This window comes from Rhincodon typus, chromosome 15 (genome assembly GCF_021869965.1).
Source record: "Rhincodon typus isolate 14 chromosome 15, sRhiTyp1.1, whole genome shotgun sequence".
Classification (NCBI taxonomy): domain Eukaryota; kingdom Metazoa; phylum Chordata; class Chondrichthyes; order Orectolobiformes; family Rhincodontidae; genus Rhincodon; species Rhincodon typus.
Window position 1 is genome coordinate 26,406,893 of NC_063346.1, and position 24,641 is coordinate 26,431,533.

The following is a 24,641-nucleotide window of genomic DNA, read 5'->3' on the forward strand; positions in this document are numbered from 1 at the left end:
TTGGCCTGCTGTGTTCATCCAGCTCTACACCTTGTTATCTCAGATTCTCCAGCATTGGCAGTTCCTACTATCTCTGATACTCTTTATTTATTAGTTACATATAGCAATTGTACCACAGCAAATTTCTGCAAGGACAATAATTATTAAGAGTATTTTGAACAGACAATTTGGCCCGCTGGCTAGAAGGAAAACAGCCTTAACCCACTCTCGATCCTCCCCTTTCTTTGAAATTTCTCTCAAAGCTGAACTATTAGTGATGATTTGAATGTCCAACAAAAGTTTTCTTTACTGCAACCAAAAAGAGTTCCCGAGAGAGAATTCCAAATCAACTCTGGTCTCTCCAAGAGATTTACCCAGCTTACAACTGCAGACTGGTTACTTGAATAAGAAACTTCAAGACCAAAAGCTATTGGGCGGAAAGTGGTCCTTCTCAGTAAATCTCTGCACAATCCAAGAATAAAGTTTGTTTCCTGACTCTGGCCAAGTTTTAAGATCTGATAGCCTTGTAGAGTTTAACAGTCTACTTTTTTCACTCGGGGGATTTTGCGTGTTGTTTTTGCATTAGTGGGTAGTTGGATATTTTTACATTTTTAAACTTTGTTTCAATAATTTCTTTCTTTGACTGAAATTTTAGAAATAAAAGAAACTTCCTTTTTAAAGAAAGGAACCTGACTGGCTTGCTTCTTACACCAAGTTATACACAAGGCAATATATTTTTGTGTGTATAAATTAAAATGACAAGATCTGTTTCCTTTTAAATTCAAACAGCTACAACCATCTCAGGAGTGGAGATAAGAAAGGAGTTTGTTCATTCCTCCTGACTTGCTCCCAACAGTTAGCTCAAATGAACAACACCTGGCCTTTTATTAGGCACTTTAAGCCCTCAGAGCTTAAACAATGAGTTCAAGAATTTCAGACTGTAACCTCTGCCTGCATTTTGTTCCCATTTTAGGTTTGGCTTGTTTTACTTGTTTCTGCTTTTGAACAAGAAATGTTCATTATTCTGTCATTCATGCTTCCTCTATACATATCTTTTGCACTTTCAGCAGCACCAACTTTCTTCACCTCTAATTCCCTATTGTTCTTTTCTCAGCACCCCCCACTTTTACTGCTTAAAATGTATTCCATCTCTAACATAACCTGTTCAATTCAACTGCATTTCTCTCTCCATAGACGAGCATGAGTAATTAAAATATAGATTACTCATATGAATGCTAATGTGCGTTTTCCGGCATTTTACTTTCAAAATATAAATGTAGTTCACTCCCATTTTCTGTACATATTGTCTCTGACAATTGCCTCGACCTAACAAAATTCATAGTTAAATTGTCAAATTAGTTCCTGACAGTAATGTTTGTCAATAGCTCATTCGACAAATGTATGCTTACCTCACGCTGTCACGATGTAGTGCTGTGGATACAGATTTTTCCCTTTTAGCATGGTATTTTACTGAAACAGTCTATTAAAATACAGTCAGCACTTTGAAGGCTTCTTTCAAACATACTTTCATCTTTTTGGCCCTTGTTTACGCTTATTTTTAATATACGACATGTTGTTGCTCTTTAAAAGCCACAACTCAATTTTGCACATGTATCCTGTATTCCACATAGTGATGGTATTGCCCACAAACGCCACCTTTAGCATTAAAAATGTTGCCTGCTTCTCAGTTGAAATCCAAAGAGAACATTTAAAATAAAATGAAAGGATTCCATACTTGCTCAAATCAAAGCAAAATATGGAAGATCTGAAACAGAATCAGAGAATGCTGGAGAAACTCAGATTCTGCAACATCTGTGGACAGACAAACAAGGGTTAACATTTCAAATCAGGACTGGTCACTTCTGTATGAACTATTCAGTTTTAATTGCTATACTCTCTCAATGGATTATCCTACTGCACCTCACTTTAAATGTTTCAGTTATACGGATTCTGGTCCAATAAAGTGTGGAGTACAGAAGTGATTATCTGCACAGCAGAAATAAATCAGACAGCTAACATTAAAACAAAAGCAAAATATTGATGTTGGAGATCTGAAGTAAAAACAAATAAGTGCCGGAGAACCTCAGCAGATCCAGCTTCATCTGTGAAGAAATAAAGAGTTACGTTGATAGAATTTCTCTTTCCATCCAGAACTTTCAGGCTTCCAAACACCTGCATCAAATCTCCTCCTACCCTCTCATGGGTATTTACCCCATCACTACTAATACATTCATGTAATTGAAGTATCTCATCCCTGAAATCATTCTCGTAAATCACCATTAAAGCCTTTCTTTTCTTCCCAAAATTCATGTCCAGAATTTCTCTCAGTATTCCAAATGAGCCTGAACCAGTGTCTCCCAAAGGTGAAAGGAAGAGTCATAAAATTGGTGTATTAGAACCTATTTTCCTCTATCTACCACTTTCTCCCACTACTGCTTAGAAACATAGGAATGATAATCAGATAGCAATTTGCTGCATTACAATTCAGTGCATAATTTTTTTGCTTACATTAAGGTTTCCAAATTAAACAGATTGCCCATTTTATAGTTACATTACCTGCAAAGTCTTTCACATTTACATCTGCACCTTCACTAATAAGTTCTTTTATCCGCCGTGCATCTCCCCGGATGGCAGCTCTGTGAAGTCGTGTCTCACCACGCTCATTCCTTTTATTTACTTTGTCTTTGGTTTTGGAGGCAGAACTTGGTGTTCTCTTTTGTCCAAGAATCGACTGCGAGGGATGCTTTGGAGTACGATCTGTGCAAAACATAACTATTTGATTATCTGTAAGCTAGCCATAATAAGAGTTATCAACTCATTTTGATCCCTTGGACGAAGAAGAAAAATGTGGTTACTCAATTTAGTTAGTTGAAAGTTTCTTCAACCTTTTGGGCTGAATAATGAATTCTACTTTTATAAACGCTTTGATTAGCTATATTTCGGCCTGATACAATAAGTACAGAGCAACAAAATACACCATTGACCACAGGGTAATGGGCAAACTTCATTCTATTTTATGGCAGAGATATTTTTAACAATAGGAAGGCTGAGACTGAACAATGATAGCCATTTTGAAAGCAAGTGGGCAGTGCCAAAGCCAGAACAAGGATGCGAGCAGGACATTCAAACCGTAATTAATCATGAACGAACTCAATGAGCTTTCAATATATTAGTGAGAGATCCTTCCAAAGAAAAGCATAAAGAGACTACAGCTTCTTGGGTAAACAGCACAGACCAGCAGCTCCTTGATGTTCAAACTTTTGAGTCATTTGGCTGTCCAGTGTGGATGTGACATTGTTAGACACCAAAATCCAGAAATAGACAAGCACCCAAACTTTGAAGCAGCTGCAGTTGTCACAAACCACTCGAACAGAAAACACAAGAAGAAATACATGTATGAATGGAAAACAAAGAATCAGCTGTATACCAGTTGGATACAGAATAGGAGATAATGACCTGACAAGTGATAACAGGATAAGACAGAACAAGGCACAAATACTGAAATGAAATAAAGGTGAGCCATGCAAAATGCAGAGAAAGCATGCAAACTTTGAGTAGATTTTCCAAGTTGGAGAAAACAAGAGCTAGCAGCAAAGAAGCCAAGTGGTATATTGATTGGAACTGGGGAAAAACTGGGAATCTATATTTTAAGCAGTAAAATTTCTCCTTTATAATCCACACAAGCAAAGAACCCTCAACCTATTTTCCCAGCATCTCCAAGATAAAAGGGAGTAACGATTAGCACTGAAGTAGTTTGTCAATTTCAAAGTACGGTCACTGAAAAATATCAAGAACAACAATGAGGTACTGCTCCTGGAATTTACTGTGAGCTTTTCTGGATTAGTATAGAAGACTAAAGAAAATTAGAAAATAGGAAGGAGATCCAAAGTGACAGGGAGGGAGTTTAGGATCACACTTGTGAATAGAGTGGAGAGGATCAGCAAAGTAATAGCCTAATCATTGTTTTGTCTGAACCAATAAAGAGGAGACTACATTGTGAACACTGAAGGCAATATAGTATGTCAGACAAACAGCAATTGAATCACTTCCCTACTTAGAAGGCATCTTTGGGTCCCTGAATAGTGGTTTGGAGGGAGTCAATGGTATTTGTATCTACTGTGCTTGTATGAGGACAAATGATGAATTGTTTGCTATATCTGACATTTCAACTTCGCACTTCACAATGCTGCATCTTGCAGTGTATTTACAGTATTATTTTCCTTTTGGTTGATTTTGGCATCTCCAGAATGGTGATATTGTGCATTATATGCATCACTTTTAACATCTATACAATCAAATTACTAGCAAATAAAAAAGTGTTTCCAAAATAGAGTTCCTATGGTTCTAAGGCTTTTAACTGCATGACCAACATCTCAAGTTTGGCAATTTAAATGAGACAGAAAGTGATTTTAAACTTAAGATGAGTAATATAAAAGAAGCAACTAGATAAAACATTCTGTTGCCATCCTCCACGACCCTTGCCAAACACCTACTAAAAGGAGATCCAAACCTGGACTGTTTGTTGATTCCTCTGCTGTCATTTGCATCAGCAAAGCAACTTGTTGTCGTTCTGAAAGTGGACAGCCAGCTCTTATTCCTGCTCCAAACAATCCAGATTTTCTGACTCCAGCCTCCTTCTTCACTCGTTTCCGCTCTGGACCTTGCTTTTCTGCAAGCAAAGTTGAAAAGAAAATAATTTTATTTGAAGGGTGAGATGTTTATTGCTACAGAAAATATGCCAAAACACCTCAAGTATACTTATACTTCTTCAGTATTTAGACTTTTTCTGTCTCCTGATGGGAGTCACTTACCGTGGACTGCCCTTCACTTGTGGACATGAACACTAAGTGTTTCTAAAGGTTATTTGACAATGTTGAATAATACACCTGGGCCTTGTCCTTTATCCACATGTATACATTTCTTGCAGATCATGAACAGGACAGCCATCAGTATCGTGAACAAGGCTGATTTTTATTTCCTCTGTCCTTGCCAACTGTATGCTGTATTGACCAAAGTTTGGCTTACACAGCCAAGGCTACTATTTATATTCCTGGTATTCTACAATATATTAAATATTACAAAGTAATCCTTGGCTAGCAAAAATTGGAGAAAATTTTGGAATGTAAATTCTTAAGATCCAGCAAAACTCTGAAATCTCATGATACAAAAAATTTGATTTAGTCATTATAAAATTGATTATGGAGACCATTACAAAGCAAAATCAATTGTTTTCCAATTCCGTTAAGAAAAAACTTAACACAGTGATGGATAAGAGTCTTGAAATCATGTTGCAATGAAGCATCATAGAATCCCTACAGTGTGGAAGCAAGCCATTCAGCCCATTGAGTCCACACCAACCCTCTGAACAGCATTCCCCTCAGACCCACCCCCGTACCCATCACTGTCACCCAAAGACAGATGAATTATTTCTCACTGTAATCAATGGCCTACACCTGATTGCAAGTGTATCATTAGAGGTTGCTTTTTTCAATTCTCAGCTAAATTTAGATCTCCGATTCAAAATTCTTCATCAATACTTGAAGCATTCATAAAATTACTAGTCAATCCTTTGGCACCAAATTTAGGGAATGATGGTAATAGGTTTAATGAGCAGATAAATACAAGCATAGGTTCTCAGTCCAAAAACCCATCCTTCTAATAAAATTCGGGCGTTATGTATTTACAGTTAAATAGGAAAAGATATAGCAATTTGGAAATCACCAAGTTGAGTTGGCTGAAACATAGTAGTCTTGCTATAGTAAACAAGGAACTAAGAGAAGTAAAACTTAGATGCTGCAACACGATCACAGACAGCAAGCGATCACTAACACCAGTTTACATAGATTGCTCATTATGAGTATAGGTATGAGGAATGGAAAAAAACTGTCCTGAAGTATATAAAATTATTCGTCTAACCATTAAAGGTTAGATTCAATAGGAAACTAAGAATGAAATTCAACTACCTGAATCAGTACATAACAATGAGCCGGAAAAAAAGTAAGAAGAAGATAACAATACTGAATCTATAGACATGTACAATTTTAAATATTCGAATTGCAAGATTGATTTTATTACTTGTCAAGTTTACACAGGTGAACTGACATTAAATTGTAATATATTTTACTCAATAAAAGGGGAAAGAATAAAATAAGACTGAATACATTTGCCTAAGAATAGGTGATTTTGCTTTCCTAATTTAGTACAGTTGAAACTATATGCTATCAGGGTATTTTCAAAGAATGATCACACATGTGAAGATGAATTTCCAGCTGGGAATTAGCATATTACAATCTGGTACCACGATCCTCAATTATTTTTGTTAAACAGAGAAGATTTCAACAGGCAAGGAAGTGACCATGGATTCCAACAACAGCTTTGTCCAGAAAACTGGTCATGGAGGAGAGAACTCCACTGACAAAATGTTCAGCATTTATCAATCCAAAGTTACTTCATTTAAGAGAAAGCACATGAATACACAGAAAAACAACAGCACCAGAAACTGCTCTCAGAGGACAGTGAAATCATAGATGGTGAGAGTTCGGGTATATGCAGTAAGCTTTCACGAAAGCTCACCATCACCTTCAAAGACAATTAGGAAAGAGCAATAAATTCTGGCCAGGCTAGTGAAGTTCACTTCCCCTCAATAAGTAGAGAAGAGGAGGAATAATTCCAATTCTGGTCAACAGTTAATATCCAAAACTACAGAAATCATAAAATGAACTCCAGAAATTCAATCTGCAGTGTAGATCAATGGAATATATTGTTACTCTGCATTGTTTGACACTAAGAATAACTTATAAGAACTGATCTAATAATTACAGAAGTGCATGGCATAGGTGGTTATGTGGCTCATCATGTTTGTCTCTGACCTTTGAAGAACAAACCAATGAGTACCACAACTTGATACTACTTTCATTTTTAAGTATATATCCAGTGCATTTTAAAACAATACTATATGTGCCTATCACTCTTCTACATAGTGGATTCCAGAGCACAACCTTTTGCATTAAAAAAACTTTTCCCCTCTGATTATTTTAGCAATGAACTTAAACTGCTTTAAACTGCCCTTTGGACCCCTGCTCATGGAAAGCTTCTCCTTATTTATTCCATCAAAATCCCAGATAATTTTTAACATCTATTAATCCTGTGCTTTACAAAGAACAATCTAATCTCCACAACTCTCGCCATAAATACTAAAAGTCACTCATTCTTTGTAACAGTTTGTTCCAACCAAAGGTGAATCACTTCTCTTAATTTTTCCTACTTATTAATCCAAGTAAAGTAATAAAAAAATGCAACACATGCAATCACAAGTAACTGTCATGCCTCACTGGGGTAATATGCTGGAAATCAAGCTTCACCATTCCTACAGTCATCACAAATGCAAATGTTTGATTATCGACAGAACTGCCTAATTTTACCCAATACTCTAATTTAGGTTAAAAGAATATGCACGCCGGATCTTTTCATTGTTTACAATAAATAGTTATTTTGTATCAAACTGTTTTTAAACAACTGCATGAAAGTCACTCGAATTGCTAGAAATTCACACAAACTTCAAATCTAACCATTTTCAAAATTCCATTCACATAAACAAGATACATAAAAAGACAAGGATAGAAAGAGTAAAGAGTTTGAAAACGCCAATCTAGATCACAGGAGTTGATGAATTGTTTTCTTTCATTCCTTCCACTTCCTTTCAGTTTGTTGCTGATGAGATGAGGTTGTTTTTACACCGATGCTGTCTTTCATTCACTGGTTGAGAATTTGCCCTTTTCAGGTTCTCTGAAGGTGGTTTCCCCCTTTCTCCTTTCAACAGGGTGATTTGCAGAGAGCAGTTTGTAAAGAAAGTGAATGAGAACAACTACTTGGAGATTTTCTGTTACTTCTCCACACAGCACACAAGAGGGAGAGATTGAGATCCTTCCATTTTACAGGCTAGTAGTTTCTTTTGCCCACATGCTCAGTTGTAACCATTTGCGCAAGAACACATATAAAGATTTGTTTTATAAAATCAACCTTTTGGACATGTTATGACACCCGTTCTGAGCCGGTCCACAACTTGGACATTCTAGCCCAAAGGTAGGGGCATACCAGTGCACTTCAGGAGCCCTACATCAAATGGGGGTTACCATACTGAGCCCACAACAATCGGGCAATTGAAAAACCAAGTCAGGGAACTATCTCTGGCAAAACATACAAACACACACACAATTACAAAGGATCATCAACATGAGTGAAGAAAATGCTCACTTCAGTCCTAAATGGTCTGCATCCTGAGACCATGTTCTCAACTTCCCAGCCAGGGAAAACAACATCCCTGCATCCAGTTCATCAGCCTCATCAGAACTTTCTATGTTTCAACAATTCCTCATTTATTCTGCTAAACTCCTGTAAATACAGAGCCAATCAACCCAATTTGACACACCTGCCATCCAAGGAATTAGATGGTGAATCTTCACTAAACTCCCTCAATGGCAAGTATTCTTTACTTGAGCAAAGAGACTGAAGCTCCTCACAACAGACCAGGTGTGGTCCCATCAAAGCCCCTTACAACTGCAGCAAGCAATCCTTGCTTCTGTACTCAAATCCCCTTGCAATGGAGGTCAACATAACATTTATCTTCCCAATTGAATGACCTGCTTTCAATGACTGGTGTACAAGGAACCCAGGTCCCTTGTAGAACAAATTTCCCCAATTTATCACTATTTAAGTAATACTGTAATTCTGTTTTTCCTACTGAAGTGGATAACTTCACACTTAGCCACGTTATACTACATCTCGTGTGCTTTTGCCCACTTGCTCAACTTATCTAAATCACCCTGAAGCCTCTTTACTTCCTCACCACTCAATTTCTCCTAGTTTTGTTAGTCATCAAGCTTGGAAATGTTAGATTTAATTCTCTCATCTAAATAGTTGATATTTACTGTGAATAGTTGGGTCCCAAGCATTGATCACTGTCACACCCATAAGTCACTGCCTTTTACTTCAAGACAGATTAACTCATTCCTACACTATCCAATTTTCAAATCCAGTCCCACTTGCTTTAATCTAACACACTAACTTCTTCATAAAAGCTTTCTGAAATTCTAAATACAACACATTCACTAGCTCTCCCTTACCTATTCTATATTACTTACTTCCTCAAATAACACCAAGTTTGTTAAACACAATTTCTCTTTCATAAATCCATGCTGATTTTGTGCAATGCTGTGTATATTTTCTCAGTGTCCTGTTATTGCATTCTTTAGCGAGACTCAGGCCTGCTACTGACATTCGATGAACTGTTTTGTAATTCCTCGTTTTCTCCTTTCCTCCTTTTTGAAGTAGCAGGGTTACAAATCTGCTGGGACTGTTCCACAGTCCCCATATTTGGAAGATGTTAACCAATATAATGACTACTTCCATGGCCACTTTCTTTAGCCTTTGGCCATAGATTATTAGGCACAAGATACTTATCAGCTTTCAGTCACATTATTTATAACTTGTAAAATGGTGAATTCTCAGTGAATAGATGCTTCTTCAATTTATTCTATCCCTGGTGCTGGCTTTTGAAATATTGTGAACAAGGGAGAGGGTGAGATGTGGGGTGGTTGAGATGGAACTGGAAAGAGAGGCAGAGATGGGGACGAGCAAAGACGGAGAGAGAGGGGGAAGGGGCGAGACAGGGATAGGACAAGACGGGGACAGGCAGAGAGAGAGTGGGGTAAGGGAGCAAGCTGGGGAGACAGAGCTAGCGACAGAGCTGGAGGGAGCAGAGTTGAGAGCAAGACAGCAAGAGACAGGTGTGTGTGTGTGTGTGTGAGAGTGAGAGAGAGATAGAGAGAGACAGAGACAGAGAGAAATAGTTAAATCTCACTTACAGAATAAAGGGACACTCATTTAAAACTGAGATGTGAAGAATTTCTTCTCCCAGAAGGCCACGAATGTCGAGAATTCTCTACACCACAGAGAGATGTGGCGGCCGATCACGGAAATATTAGAAGAGGCGGTGGATAGATTTTTGAAACAGTTGAGGGCAATGAGGAGCTGTCTTGAAAAATGAGTTGAGAATTGGAACAGTTCAACCATGATCTTGTTGAAAGTTGGGTAGGCTCAAGGGGCTGACTGGTCTACTCCTGCTCCTGTTTCTTGTATTCTTAATTGGAGTCCCTGCTGCAAACTCAGAAAACTGCCTTATTGAAGAAAAAGCTTCCACAAACCTCAAAGAAATTATCAAATAAACTGCTTATAGGTTGTTGCTTGATATATTAATTAAATGTACATATACTTACATACATATATTCTTCATGAAAATCAGTAAAACATCAATGTTCTTCTTTGAATAGCGTCATGAGATCTTTTACAACCCATCTATTAGCACAATGGAATCTTCTATGCCCACCTGTCATGCCCAGGTTTATCTTATCATTGAAAAGGCAACACGCTGTGCTGACACTGCACTGGCATTATGGGCTCAAATCCGGAACTTGAACTTAAACCGAGTCTTCCAAGTCAAACGAATGTACCAGTAAGTCAAGGTTGTCACCTTGTGACACGTAATGAAATGTTGACAGACAAACATCAGTAATTATTCTGTTTAACCCATTATATTTCCAATGGTAAAATTTGTAAAAACATAAAAGAAGTTTACTTGTCATTTGAGTTAGCTGTGCCATCTAGACTCAAATCCGAAAACAGCTTACTCTTCGTGTGAGAGACTCAGTCTAAGAAATATAATAAAGTAGTGTGCATTTGTCTGGGTCAGACAGGAGATTGGTGGCAGGATGGGGGGAGCTCAATTATTCAGTAAGGACTACAAAATAACATAACTTCATCATCAGAAAGTGAGTTTTAAAGAGGAAAATTAAACGCCGGGCAGTTTAAAAATAATTGTGGAGATATTAAATTAATGTCACTTCCGAAAAAACAAACCCAACTATGAAACCTTGCTTCTATCACTTAGCTATTCCTGTCTGTCCATCATTAACAATGCCCAATGAGATGAAATCACATTGAACATCCTCCAAAATTCCACAGAGGCACAGACGCTAAGATAAATCACCAACAAAACGGCAACAAGACCTCCAAAGAGGCCATCTCAAACATTCTCATCTCAATTACCGTAAGATTATTATTTGCATCTCTGTAAATGGGAAGTGTCTCAAAACAATTAAGAATCCAAGTGGAAGCTTTAACTCAGTGAGTTGGCTGTTAATGACCATGATTTCTGAATAAGTGTCACTAGACCCAAAATGTTAACTCTGATTTCTCTTTTATTTCCTGAAATTAAAAAAAGAGAGAAAATCAGCAGTTCTGGAAGCACCTCAGAGACCGAAAGAGAGTTAGCATTCTGAAGAACAGTCATATCGGACTCAAAATATTAACTCAATTTCTCTCTCCACAGATGCCTGTTGAGTCTCACCAGCATTCACAGTATTTTGCTTTCACTTTTATTTCCTAGTTTGCTGTTCCAATGTGATTGCCTGCTTAGTCTAGTTGATGTCATTATTGCTGCTGAATGTTGGCGATTTCCTTGAGCTGGTATTGGAATGAAAGTATTGCAAGGAAAAAGAGAAATTCATGCTATATGACAATATTCTTTTTAGCCAGTTTTCTTCATGGTCAGCAGCAAGCTTCTTTGCTTTGCAGGCTACAAAATTTGGACAAATGTGAAACTGCAAATGGTAGAAAGCCTCTGTGCAATGGAGAAGTCCAAAACAAAAGAACATAAATATGAGCTTTATTCCATCAATAACTTAGCCAGTACAGTGATTTGCTAGCAAAATTACGACAGACAATAAAAACATCTCTTTGCCCAAACTGCAAATCACGAGAAGTGTACTCTAATTGGTTTGTGCAAAGTAAGAAAACTGCTTTTAAACTTGCCTTGTATGTAAAATTTCAATTCTGATAAGATTGTATTTATACTACAACAGTAATTTAAATGAACTATTTACATGTATTTGGAATGCATTTTCCGCTGTTGACAGTTCTCATTTCATTTTAATACAGCCAAGTTGTAAAAGTAGCATTTCATGATTATAAACAAACTATTACAAACATTGGCACCACTGAAAAATATATATGGCTCACATGCTTGTAATATCAATTATCAATGAGTTTTCTTATGAAATAAATAGTTTAATCATTTTGAAGTTATTTTCCTTCTTCAACCTCCTAAGTGAATCTGTTTAAGGTGCAAGAACTTCAATATTTCTCACATCAAAGAGTCTTCCTTTTTTTTTCATTTCGTGTACATTTTCCTTCCCTTCATCAGATGGTTTGTAGTTTAGCATGAAAGTACTTCAATCTGGTCCAAAATCCACCAAAAATTAGTACATTCCCAAAACCGTACTGGATAAAATGTTACAAAACAGTTTCGCTTCTTTCTTGACTAGTAAGTTTGAATTTCTGCTTGTTTGTAAAGTGGTTTTCGTGATCACAGTGCTGTATGGTTATTCTACTTTCCAAAGAACAGGATAACACCATATAGTACCATTTAGTACCAAAATAATTTGTCCATTATAGCTAGACATCTACAGCAATTAAGCCTCAGGTAAAAGCTCCAGTCGAGTTACCAATGCTTAAGAAGGATTTTTTTTTGCAGACTGGGAAGAAACTAGTTACTTTAGTGGGTCATCACCTGCGCACACGGAGGTTATTCACGAGCTACAAGGCTCAATTAGGAATATGTTGAAATACCCACCATTTTCTTGGGTGGTTACAGCAGCAACAATAGTACAGAAGCTCAACACTCACCAAGGTCAAGTAGTTTAATGATTAGCACCCAAGCAATAGTTAAACCAATATCAACGCTTTCCAATTGCACATGTATTGGCCACTAACAGCTTTATCATGGTAGGGGAAGATATTGAACGTTACTAAAATTTATATAAGCCATCACAAATATCAATTGCTCACTATTAAGGATCAGATACAGTATTTCACCCAACATTTTGGCAGTTACAAATTGAGGTTTCCATTCCACAGTAGATCAGGTAAAGTCAAGTCACCGTAGTCCGACTGGACCATAAGCTACTCTCTCATGAAGTTGAGGGAAGTTTGATCATATAGAAAAAGGGATGATTGGACAGCAAAAAGAAATGTGGGAAAAAGTAAAATAGGAAAGATGTTATGAATTAGGTTATATAGGCATCAACACTGAAGCTGCTTGAGCTTACGAATTAAAAACAAGTCAGATTTCCAACCTTATGTATATAATGCAAAATTATAAATTGCAGTGCATCAAATGTAGATCTCTTGAAAAGAAATCAATACATGTGAAGCATTCGATACCATGTGCATATAAATCAGCATGAAAAATTCTCTTTTCAGGTTTCTACTACTGCCAACGTATTAACAGCCATGTTAATTTTAATAGCTAAACGTAGCTAACAAAACAGGCACTTTTACATTACTGAAAACATTCTAGATATTTTCTAATCAACCAGTTTAAAGATGTTATTATACACCTCTGGAACAGGCAGGACTTGAACCTGGGTTGCCCAGTCCTGGGGTATGGACGCAACCACTGTGCCACAATACGGTATGCTATTTGCATCAAGGACATCATGAGCAACAATACATATATAGCCGAGGTGTTGGTTAGGTCATTTGGCTGGATGGCTAGTTTGTAGTGTAACCCGAACAGCATGGGTTTAATTCTCACACTGGCTGAGGGTACCCATAAGGACCCTCCTTCTCAACCTCTTCCCCCTGCCCGACATGTGCCCTCTTTCTTTCTGCTTTTCACTTGGCACCTTATAAATAGGATTTTCAAAAAGCATTTAAAAAAAGCACATTTGTTGCATTTTCTTCATCTGTCCCCTCTCATTCAAAGACTACAACACAGTTGATCAAGTATGATCTTTCAGAATCTGTTCTGACTTATCATGATTAGCAATCTTTCATTTATATTGATTTTTATTTTAAGTATTTACTAATTTCATTCTTGATTATAGATTCTAGCAGTTTAACAATAACTGAATAAGTCACCATTTCTAAAAACTTTTCTGACCTATCTTGGCGTTCAGTTTTAAAGAAGGTTATCACATTTGCACTTTTTCATTCCTCTGAGCAATAGCCCCTTCCATGAGAATTGGGAAAACTATAGTCCAAAAATGTCCTGTTTCATTATGACTCCAAAATTTTTTAATGTCTGATTTGCTGATCCAAGTTTGATTAAGTTATTTAATTCCATTTCATTAAACAATTGCCTCCACCATCTGTTCTCTACATTCACGTTTGGTAAATCTGTGATCCCAAAATCCAGCTTCGCTATGAAAATTGAACAACGTGTCAAAGCGTTAACAAACAAAAGAACCTCCATCTCTTCGCAGTCAAACTTTGACTATCTTATTAACATTATTTTCCCATTACACAAAGTCTTTTTTACTATTCTGTATTTTAAGATGTTTCTTGCCCTTTTGCTTCTCACATCACTAATACAAGCATGGTTTAAAATTTGATTGAATGGACCTTTTCGTCAATGAAACATCAGCTCTCCAAGCATTTTTTCCTTCATGCAATGTGTTTTGAATCCTAACCTTCCACCTTCTGATTAAATACTTTCCCATTGCTGATCTGCAGTTCTAATCACCAAATATTTCATCCACTTAATTTGACAAAGATCCATTGCTCCTTCTTGTTATGGGCTTAGCAGTAACATATCTCTGTCCTTTCCTTTTATGGACAGTAAGATGAAGGTGTTGTTCATTCCATATTTTGAGATATGAACTCCAAAATGGGAGGTCATCTTAAGTCTATTCATTCTGTCGTGATTCAACTGTAATTTATAGGATGACTGAAAGGGTACAAATGATCAAAGAGGACTGTAATGTACATTCCAGGAGTCCAATTAACAGCTGTACATTATCAAAATGAATATTTAGTCAATTATAGTCCATACACTACATGTCTGTGTTGCATTATATTGAAGAAATTCTATGCATTATACTTACAAATGTATAGCCAATCTAAAATATTTTAAATGCTTTGTGATGCACTTTTACATTTTGTGTAGCCAACCACAAAACTGATTTTTGAGGGAATCAAATTCCAAGAAAGATAATAAAAGGCTGTAAGTTACAAATCTTGATGGATTCAAAATTCTCATATAGAAAAGGAGAAATATATCTTGCATTGGATTCCTGGACATACTCTGCCTCAATGTTACATTAGCAGGTGAAAATCCCTCACACTCATTATCATCAATTTGCACCTGTACAATGAGGAGATTGAGAAGTTAAAATATTACCAAAGTGAAAGTTGGACCTAAAGTTATATCACCAATGGATCTGAGACACAAAAACAAGGAAAGTTATTCTGAACTCTTATTTAAGCCAATTATCCAGAACAGCTGCATCATGCATTTCAAAATGTCAACAATACAATGAAAAGGGAGATCATGCAACATTATAGACTCTCTATTCTTGAAGAAATAGCTAATCAATGCAAATCCTAGAGTTCAATTGTCTGTAGACACATTGGACTTTTTGGTAGCAGGATCATCACAGATTTCAACTACCAAACTTTACAACACAGACAAGTTATTAGGAATATTGAGGCTTCAACAACATTTTTAATAACTCACTTTAAAACTAAACATTAGCAACTTTAATTGCCTCTTTCTTACCTGAGAATTTCCTTCCCAATGCAGTCTGCAAAAACCTGTTGGAGAAAGTATACACTGAGGAACAGAGTAGACACTCCAATCACAACAGGGAGCAAACTGCACTGTAAACCAAGCAGAAAGCTACATTTCATTGCAGAAAAAGCATCTGCAGCTTTGATGACAAACTTCTTAAAATATTCTCTGGAGAACAAGCATAAAAGCATGCAGGTCTCATGTCACCACTATGATATATTAAAAATTTAGGAACACAGTTTACTGTAATTTCACCTCCAAATTTATCTCATTAGAACCATACTGCAGTACCTCCCCTAACTAAGCCATAAACGGAGCAGATTGAGCACTTCTACTGCCTTCACGATGCTTCTGAATTTGATAAATTGAAATTTAATTCAAATAAAACCTGTGAATAGCTGTCAAACTCAGTGTGACTGGGTGAGTAAACTAATACAAACATGCTTTCTTTTTTTACCATACAGGGGACAACATAAAACCATTATACATTTCCACCACAAGAAATCTATGTTCTATCCGCATGTTCTTAGTTTCATCAAGACAATGACCAAACTAAGTGATGAATATATGATTGTAGCGACCTGAATGGATAGAAAATCACAAACGTAAATAGCTTTTTGGATTTCCATGTTAATAAATGACAGTAATATGAAGTATTTAGAAAGAAAATCCCATCACTGTTCCCGAGAGAGCAGAAAACAATATTAGGCTCAACTCTCGTCGCATATAGTACGAACTTGTACATAGGTCCACCCGTAACTCACAAGGAATCTTCATTGATTAGCTACCTCCTGTCACATGGTTTTAACGAAGCGAAGCACAAAAATCGGTGAATCAAATAGACAACACTTTTTAAAAAAAACATACACCAGTTATGTATTTGGAAACAACATATGCAGCATCTGCATCTTCATGAGTATTTCTATTCTCAGTAACAAATTATTTGTCCTAGCACAAGTAACTGAAGGTGGATGTGGCAAGGGTGTCACATTTTCCCTGAAATTCCCACCCCAAATGCCATGGGTCTGTAGCTGTTGATTCCTTTTCCCAGGTAATCTGAAAGGAAACACGGAAACAGAAAAGCAAAAGACAGTTATGTGGAGAGAAACAAAAGTCTGACAAAAGGTGGAGAGAAAGAGAAATAAAATGAAAACATGAGAAAATTATCATATTCTCCATTTTTTGTGAATGCCATTGGAAATGATCTTATTCAAATCCTCAAATGTCCTCGTTTGCCTTTTTTTCTCCCCCCGCCCAAATCAGTCCCACTGTAAAGACCATGCCTTTATGTTTTACTTTGTGCACAGAACTGGGAACAGGACTGTATTACAACCAAGGACTAAGGGAGGAATTGCTGTACTTCTGAAAATCAAGTTACTGAAAATGATTCTAAATTGTGTTTACACTGTTGCTTTGCAAGCAGGGAGGTAAGGTACAAGTAGATGGGATGGTACTAGAAAGTATGCACAAAGTTGGATTCAGCCAGCAACAAATAACTGATTGGTCGCTGGAGTTATGACTAGTTGTGACAACTTTGATTGGTTCTTGTGGGTATGAACAATACAGGGAGAAGCTTTTGGACCCAGAAAGGTTGGCAGTGTATCTTTCTCTGCGGCAAAAATACCTGAAGTCTGAAGAAAATGAGATGATGTTTCTTTCCCCATCTAGGAGCAAATTACTGCAGATGCTGAAATCTATGGTAAACTAATAAATGCAGGAAATCACAGTGGATCAGGCAGCATCCAGAAAGAGAGATCAAGCTAACGTTTCAAGCCTAGATGACTCATTATCAGTGCTATGATGAAGAGTCATTTAGGCTCAAAACGTTAGCTTGTTCTCTCTTCACTGATGCTGGCTGACCCACTGCGATTTCCAGCATTCTCTGTTTTCAGTATGTTACTTCCCCTGTCAATAGACTTGAAGCAGTAACTAAGAAACTTTGCAATCAGTGTACCAATCACCTATGTGTCCTGCAACAAAGGGAAAATAACCTGAAGACAGATTGAAGAACAAAAAAGTCCTGGCAAGCAAAAGGCTTATGTCAGTGAATTCTGTGGTGTGATGTGATTGAGCTGTGGTTCCCAGTTTTCTTTTTCTCTCTGCCCATAATGTCAATGTTTTTCTGTTTCTCTATGCCTGTATGTGTACGTAGGAGTTTTAGGAGTAGGTTAGAATTTTAACCTGTACAGCCATATGTTGATAGTTCATAGGTGCTTGCAATTAGAATTTACTCGTTTGTAATAACTAGGAATTCTTGTTAAATATGAGAACTGGTCCATGTTTTCTGTTAACCTGAGTCTATCCAACAGGTAAATTTGGGACATTGCAAACTTTGATGACATTTTTAACATTTGAGAGATTCTAGGAATAATGGGGCTTGATTTCCAGCATGCTAACCCAGTGCGGCACAACACAATGAAAATCAACAGGGGACATGACTACTAACACCACTGTTATTTCATTCATGTGAACACTAACATCCCTCCTATTTGAATTCCCACAGGGTGCTATAATTTTGAACTGACAGGAAAACTACATCACACTGCACTAAAATATTGTGATCGGGCCATTGGGAACTGGCAGTGTCCCTCTACAGAGGATCTGGAAACCATGTGGTGGATTAAAAGCCTACAAAAAGCCTTCTGGGAGCAGCAAATGTAAATAAATAGCGAACACATACCTTCACCACTGATTGCAAAGCAGGGCTAACTTCTCCCCAACTAATCCGTCATGTCATTGTAATTCCATTGGTTGATGCTTTATTAACAATTTAAGTATCAAAGAAATACACACACTAATTTGTTTCAGTTAGAAAAGTCTTACAGTCCAAATAATTATGTAAATTCAATGTCCCTAATAGCATATTAATACATTACAAAATTTTAAAATTTGTAACAAGCATTTTTGACAACAATGTGGACTTAAGTTGCACCTTTACCAGCATAACACTCCGCAATGCTTCAGAGGAAACTTATCAAACTGCTCTAATAACACTAAAACTGTACAAATGTGCGTATTAACAGTAACAAATATTTTGTTAATTATATTAAAATATTTTATTTTAATACTAAAATAGATAATTTGTGTTTAGTCTGGTCTTACTTCCCTCAAATTCTATCATATTGATTACATGAAGGCAAATATTGTACCTGCCAGTAGTTACCAGTATAATAAGTGCACTGTATAAATTTTATTCCAAAATTTAAGAACTTAAGGGTGCTCAGGTACTGAAGCAATCCATATCTACCTGGACTAAATTCAGGTTTGGGCTGATTAGTGGCATGTGATGTTCACGTCATACAAATACCAGGTAATGACCACTCCCAACAAAGAGAAAACCTAACAATCGGCATTTGACATCCAATGGCATTACCATCGCTAATTCCCTAAAATTGACCTCCTGGAAATAAAGTAAAAGTTGCCATTGTTTTACCAGACTATAGGGCTGTTCTCTCAGAGGGACGCAACTGGTCGTGGTTTAACCCAAGGGTCATTACATCTCAGATGAGGGCAGAGATTGAGAAGGACAGTCCTTCATGGTAACCTCAATCAGCATCACTCTACATTGCAAACCAGCTGTCCGGCCAATCGAGCTAACTGCCCTCTTCATGACATTGACTAGAAAGTGAATTAGACTAGTCATATAACTACACCTGGTACAACAGCAGGTCAGGGGCGAGGAAACATGTAGTGAAGTAACTCAGCACCTAACTCCCCAAAGCCTGGGGAATTCATCACCGACAAGGTACAAATCAAGAGTGTGATGAAACACACCCAACTTGCTTGGCTGAGTGCAGCTCCAAATGACACTTAAGAAGCCTGACACTATCCAGAACAAAACACCTAGCCTATTGGCACCACATTCACAAACATACTCCGGCCAACCCCAACACTCTGGACCAGCACTGCGCATCACCTACAAGATGCACTGCAGAAATTCAAAAAAAGGCTCCTTGGACAGCACCTTCTAAACTCACAACCACTATCATCTAGAAAGACAAAAGCAGTAGATTCTTGCCAATACCACAACTGCAAGTTCCCCTCCTCGCCACTGATAATCCTAACGTGGAAATATACTATTGCTTCTTCAGCGTAGCTGGGTCAAAATTCTGCAACTTTCTCCCTGTTGGGATTTGGGTCCATCCACACCAAATGGACTGCAGTGGTTGAAGAAGGCTGCTCGCCATCACTCAAGGGCAAGTGAGGATGGGCATTAAATGCTGGCCCAGCAATACCCACTTACCATGAAAGAAGAAAAATAAAAGGAATAAAATAAAAAGGAGTAGAGCATTTAGTCCCTTGAGCAGGCATCACCATTTGAAATGGCCTTGGTTGATCTTCTACCTCAATTCCACTTTCCGTTAAACTCTCCATATTTCTCAATTCCAAGACATCAAAAATTTGATACCAGTCTTAGATTTATTTAGTGATACATCATCTATAATTCTCTGGTAGACAAGTTGTCAGTTTCACAACATTTTATTATCTCAATCCGAATGAATGACCCCTATCCTAAGGCTATGCCTCCATGTTCTAGATGCCCCAATCAGTGGAAACAACCAAACGGTGTCTACTTCAACAATCCTTTCAGAAACTTACATATTTCAATGAGATCAACTGTCATGCTTTGAAATTTTAGCAAGCAAAGGTTCAATTTATTCACCCATCATAGGACAGGTCTTCCAATCCAGGAAAATCTTCCCCATACCAGCAAGACAAGTATATCCTTCCTTGCATATAGGGAAGATAACTGCACACTATAATCCAGATGTCTCACCAAGTCTTCTACAACTCTACCAAGACTTCCTATGGTTGCACTCCAATTCTCTTGCAGTAAAGGCCAATATGCTGTATGCATTGTCTATTGCTTGCTGTAGCTGCATACTATCATTCAGTTCTGTTAAAACATCAAATTGGAATGCTAAACTCTGGATACTCTCTCCACAGATGCTGACTAGCATTTTGTTTTTAACTTCAGATTTGCAACATCCACAGAAGCATTTTGCTTTTGTGTTTACTAAATGTGTATGCCTTCAATGCATACATCTAAACCTCCCTGAGCTTCAATATTTAAAAGTTTCATGCGTTTCAACAAGTATTTTACTTTTCTATCCTTACTATCAAAGTGAACACCTTATACCTATCCACATTATATTCCATCTGCCACCTTGTTATCCACTCACAATCTGAGTTTATTTTTTTAAATTCTCACTAACGTTCCTAGGTAACATTATATAGTTAGCGAATTTGGAGACATCACTCCTGTTCTCTTAATCCAAGTCACTGATGTAGATTGTGATTAAAAAGTAGACTTCAAATGTTAAATTATTAATCCAACTCAATGGAAAGTGATGCCATATTGGTGGTATCCAACAATGCCAAAGAGCTTCCGTTGCCTGTTATCACTTTTTTTCTATTTTCACATAGCTTACTAACTGTTTCTCTCTCCACAGATACTGTCAGGCCTCCTGTGTATTTCCAGTATTCACCATCTTACTTCAGATTACTAGTTACTGCAGTTGCTTGCTTTTGTAGAAAAAAAAAAGGTGACTTTGAGAGCACTGCACACATCTTGGAAACAAAAAACATGAAAATTATTCCAAACTTCATTGCCACAGCCATTGTCTGTTCCCTTACTGTTTAAAATAAATGTACAGAATTATGTTGGGGGTGATATTTGCCAAGGCATCAAGTATTTCATTTCTGAATGCTTGACAAACAATTTTTGAATAAAAGCAAAATACTGCAAACACTGGAAGTCTGAAACAAACTGAGAATGCAGGAGAAACTCAGCAGGTATGGTAACATCTGTCGAGAGAGAAACAGAGTCAACATTTTGGATATAGTGTGATTCTTCCACAGAACAGTTCCGAAGACAGTCATACTGGACTCAAAACGTTAACTCTACTTTCCTCTCACTATAGATGCTGCCAGACCTGCCGAATTTCTCCACTGTTCTCTGTGTTTGTTACACACCAAACTTTATGCAGTTATGTCACTAATATTGGAGAATATAAATAGGCAGCAAGCGGAAATCCACGTTTAAGAATAAATGAAAAATCCAAGAGACACTATGGAACTACATTCATTTTCCTTTTACCATATGAGAAAGATATAACTTCAAAGTTATAAACTAAAAAAAAAACTTTCTGATGCAATATTAATTTATTGCATTTAGCAAATAATAACTTCCTTCTGTTTCACTGCATGGCAAGACTGTCAAAATGGTAAACAGACAGATCTGATTTATGAAAAAATTAAAAGCACAAACATCTAATGTTAATTTTAGTGCTTAGTCAGAGAGTCATCCCAAACTGAACTGGTCCGCTAAATCAGGTTCATGAAATTACTGTATACGTTGTATAGACCAGCAGTCATGTGAAATAAAGTTAAAATTCTGCGCTTTGTCATCAAGTTAATTGGTTGCATTGCAATGCCATATCAGCAAATCAGACCCGAGACTACGGGCAGAATCCTAAAATCTTTAAAGATTATGCAGATACTGAAATCTCATGCAGCTCTCAACCTTAATGATATGTGACCACCTGCCTTACTGGTACTGGATTTGGAGGCCAATTAGGTGTTCAACGGGTCAGAGTCTGCAGATTTGCCCTGACAATCCATCAGGAAAGGCAATTACAAAAACAAAACTGTCCTTCCAGATGACAGTGTCCTCTGAAGATGTAGAGAAATATGTGAAATTATTTGTGGATTCAGTTGCATAGCCATTAATGTAAAAGGGGACAGCATCATCAAAATTATTCACTTTTTAACACATTTTATCTAGCAGCAGCTGCAGATTATCCTGGAAAAAAATGCGTGCACCTGCCTCTGGCAGTTTCTCCCGCTTACCTGTGTCTGAATCTTTCTGATCACTGCTGTTAACTCCAACAGAGAAAGGCAGTTTCCTCTTTGTTGCTTTCTCTTTCACCTCTTTCCCTCCATCACTTCGGTCCAGCTTTGGGGTCTTGTTACATGATATTTTATCCTTATCCTGGATTAGAAATTAACAGTCACAGTTGAAAACAACATTTGCAAGAAGTAACAATTCTCTATGAAATTCTATACTACATTTTAAGCATGAATGGTCCAAAATTTGCATAGTAACTAAATTATTATTAAGTAAACATGAACTATATTTCTCAAGAATGTTCAGTCTGGATTCAGTTCATTTTCTAAATAAAAACCAAAAGAACTGTGGATGATGGAAATCTATAACAAAAGGCAAAAATTGCAGCAAAAGCTCAGCAGGTCTGGCAGCAGCTGTGGAGAGAAAGCAGAATTAACACTTTGGTCCAGTGACTCTTCCTCAGAAAAGTCCCACAGAACCAGGACTTTTTAGTTTTAGCCTTCAGCAGTTGCTGTTGGGGTCTTGAAGAATGGAAGCTATTTTTCCCCCTCTCTTGGTTGCAGCCAAAAGCTAGGGGTTCTCTTCCTGCTACTGGGTTGCATGTGAGACAATCTGTTTTCTGAATCTGCCTTTTGCCAAGGGTGTGTTTATGTGATATTACTATATTGGGACAGTTAATTAATAATAGTTACTGTGTCTATTATTCTGTTAAATTTTTCAATACAGTTAAGTTATTCCAATTCCTTCTTTCTTTTGTTGTATTTTAACTATGGTGGTTGAATAATGTGTGTTTTGCTTTAAATTTAATAGTTTGACCAATCGAATTGCATCTGGAATGCAACACTTTACATTTACCTTTAAAATAAGAAAATGGTAGGGTCTATACTATCTTCTGAATATTTTTAAGGGGCTTAGTCTGGTCCATAACACCAACGAACTAAAATAGATACCAGCGACACAGGTTAGTACTCTGGAAGAACAATCTGAACACAATCATACGTGGACGGCAGAGTCAACAAACACCTTACACTTCAGATGAACAAGTCCTTATCCTTCAAAATAAACAGATTTTCATTTGGATACAAGAGCAAATTCCACAACTCCGTAACATCTTGCATGTAAATTTCCTTTCTCACTCCATGTTAAAATGCTGCCACTTAAAAGGAAAATAAAAACAGGCATTGGGGAACATCCTCCATTTAACTTAGTGATGGAAAGGAGTAAATCTAGTTTCTCTCTGGATTGGCTTGGAGAAAACCAATCAAGATAAAAATTCACCTTTTCCTCCCTTTGTCCTTGACATACAGAAGAAAAATATCCACGGTAATACTTCTTTTGAATTTTACATTAGTTTTGCTATCCGTATAGATTAAAAGTATCATGTAGTACTGAACAAAAAAAGTCACAGACTTGAAAGATTAAAGGTTTCTCTTCCCACAGATGCTGCCAGACCGACTGCACATTTCTGGAATTATTTGTTTTTATTTTAGATTTCAAGCATCTACAGCAATTTGCTTTTGACTAAATAATCCTTGTTCATCCTCACAGATAGAGGATGACACAGCAAATAACACCCACTTCTTTCCTCCTGCCAAAATCAACACAGAAGCGAATCCTAAGCATTTCATGGAATTCACAAAAGTCAAGCATTGTTCAGACACACACAAATCTAACTCCATAAATAAACAGGAGCAGCAAGCCCAAGCTTCTAAACGAGAAGATCTACTGATGTCATTGTACCAGCCAATATGTTGCAGTCTGTCAGCCAACATCATGGAGACAGGACTGTCAGACCTTGTATTTTACAGCCAACAGGAAGGCAAACAACATTTAGTCACTCATTAAACAGCAAATCAAAAATTAATTTAGAGTTGGCTTTAAAAAGAAGTCTTGACCAAGTGTAGTAAACTGCACTCATGCATGACTGAAATGCAGCAAGCTCTACCAATCAAAGTGTTTTCACAAGCAAATGCAATGGGTGAAGGGATATTTTCATATTAAAAATGCGTTATTTCTTCAGCAAAATGCAATGATTGGAGCGTAGTTACACAATATTAATTGTGTATAAAATCAATCTTAGTCACTTATAGTAGTGTGGTCTTCAAGAGGGTGAAATACTTAAGACACCTTTACTCTGGCCAGGAATAATGGTGTCACCAAACCCAATCAACATAAGCCAGATTC

The 24,641-nt window shown here is 37.1% G+C and overlaps 1 protein-coding gene across 3 annotated transcripts in view; it reads right to left on the bottom strand.

Annotated features, from left to right (window-relative positions):
• Positions 1-22,547, bottom strand: part of ankrd11 (ankyrin repeat domain 11) — a 76,848-nt gene extending 54,301 nt beyond the window's left edge. For 2 of the 3 annotated variants that reach the window (XM_048605652.1, XM_048605653.1), the window contains exons 1-4: positions 22,460-22,547; positions 15,596-15,630; positions 4,490-4,648; positions 2,536-2,736 (exon numbers count right to left, since the gene is read on the bottom strand). In XM_048605652.1, the coding sequence (XP_048461609.1) occupies positions 2,536-2,736; positions 4,490-4,526 (238 nt within the window). In that variant the 5' untranslated portion in view covers positions 4,527-4,648; positions 15,596-15,630; positions 22,460-22,547. The remainder of the gene's footprint in view (positions 1-2,535; positions 2,737-4,489; positions 4,649-15,595; positions 15,631-22,459) is intronic. The other variant, XM_048605651.1, reaches the window with a different exon arrangement.
• Positions 22,548-24,641: the final 2,094 nt, after the last annotated feature.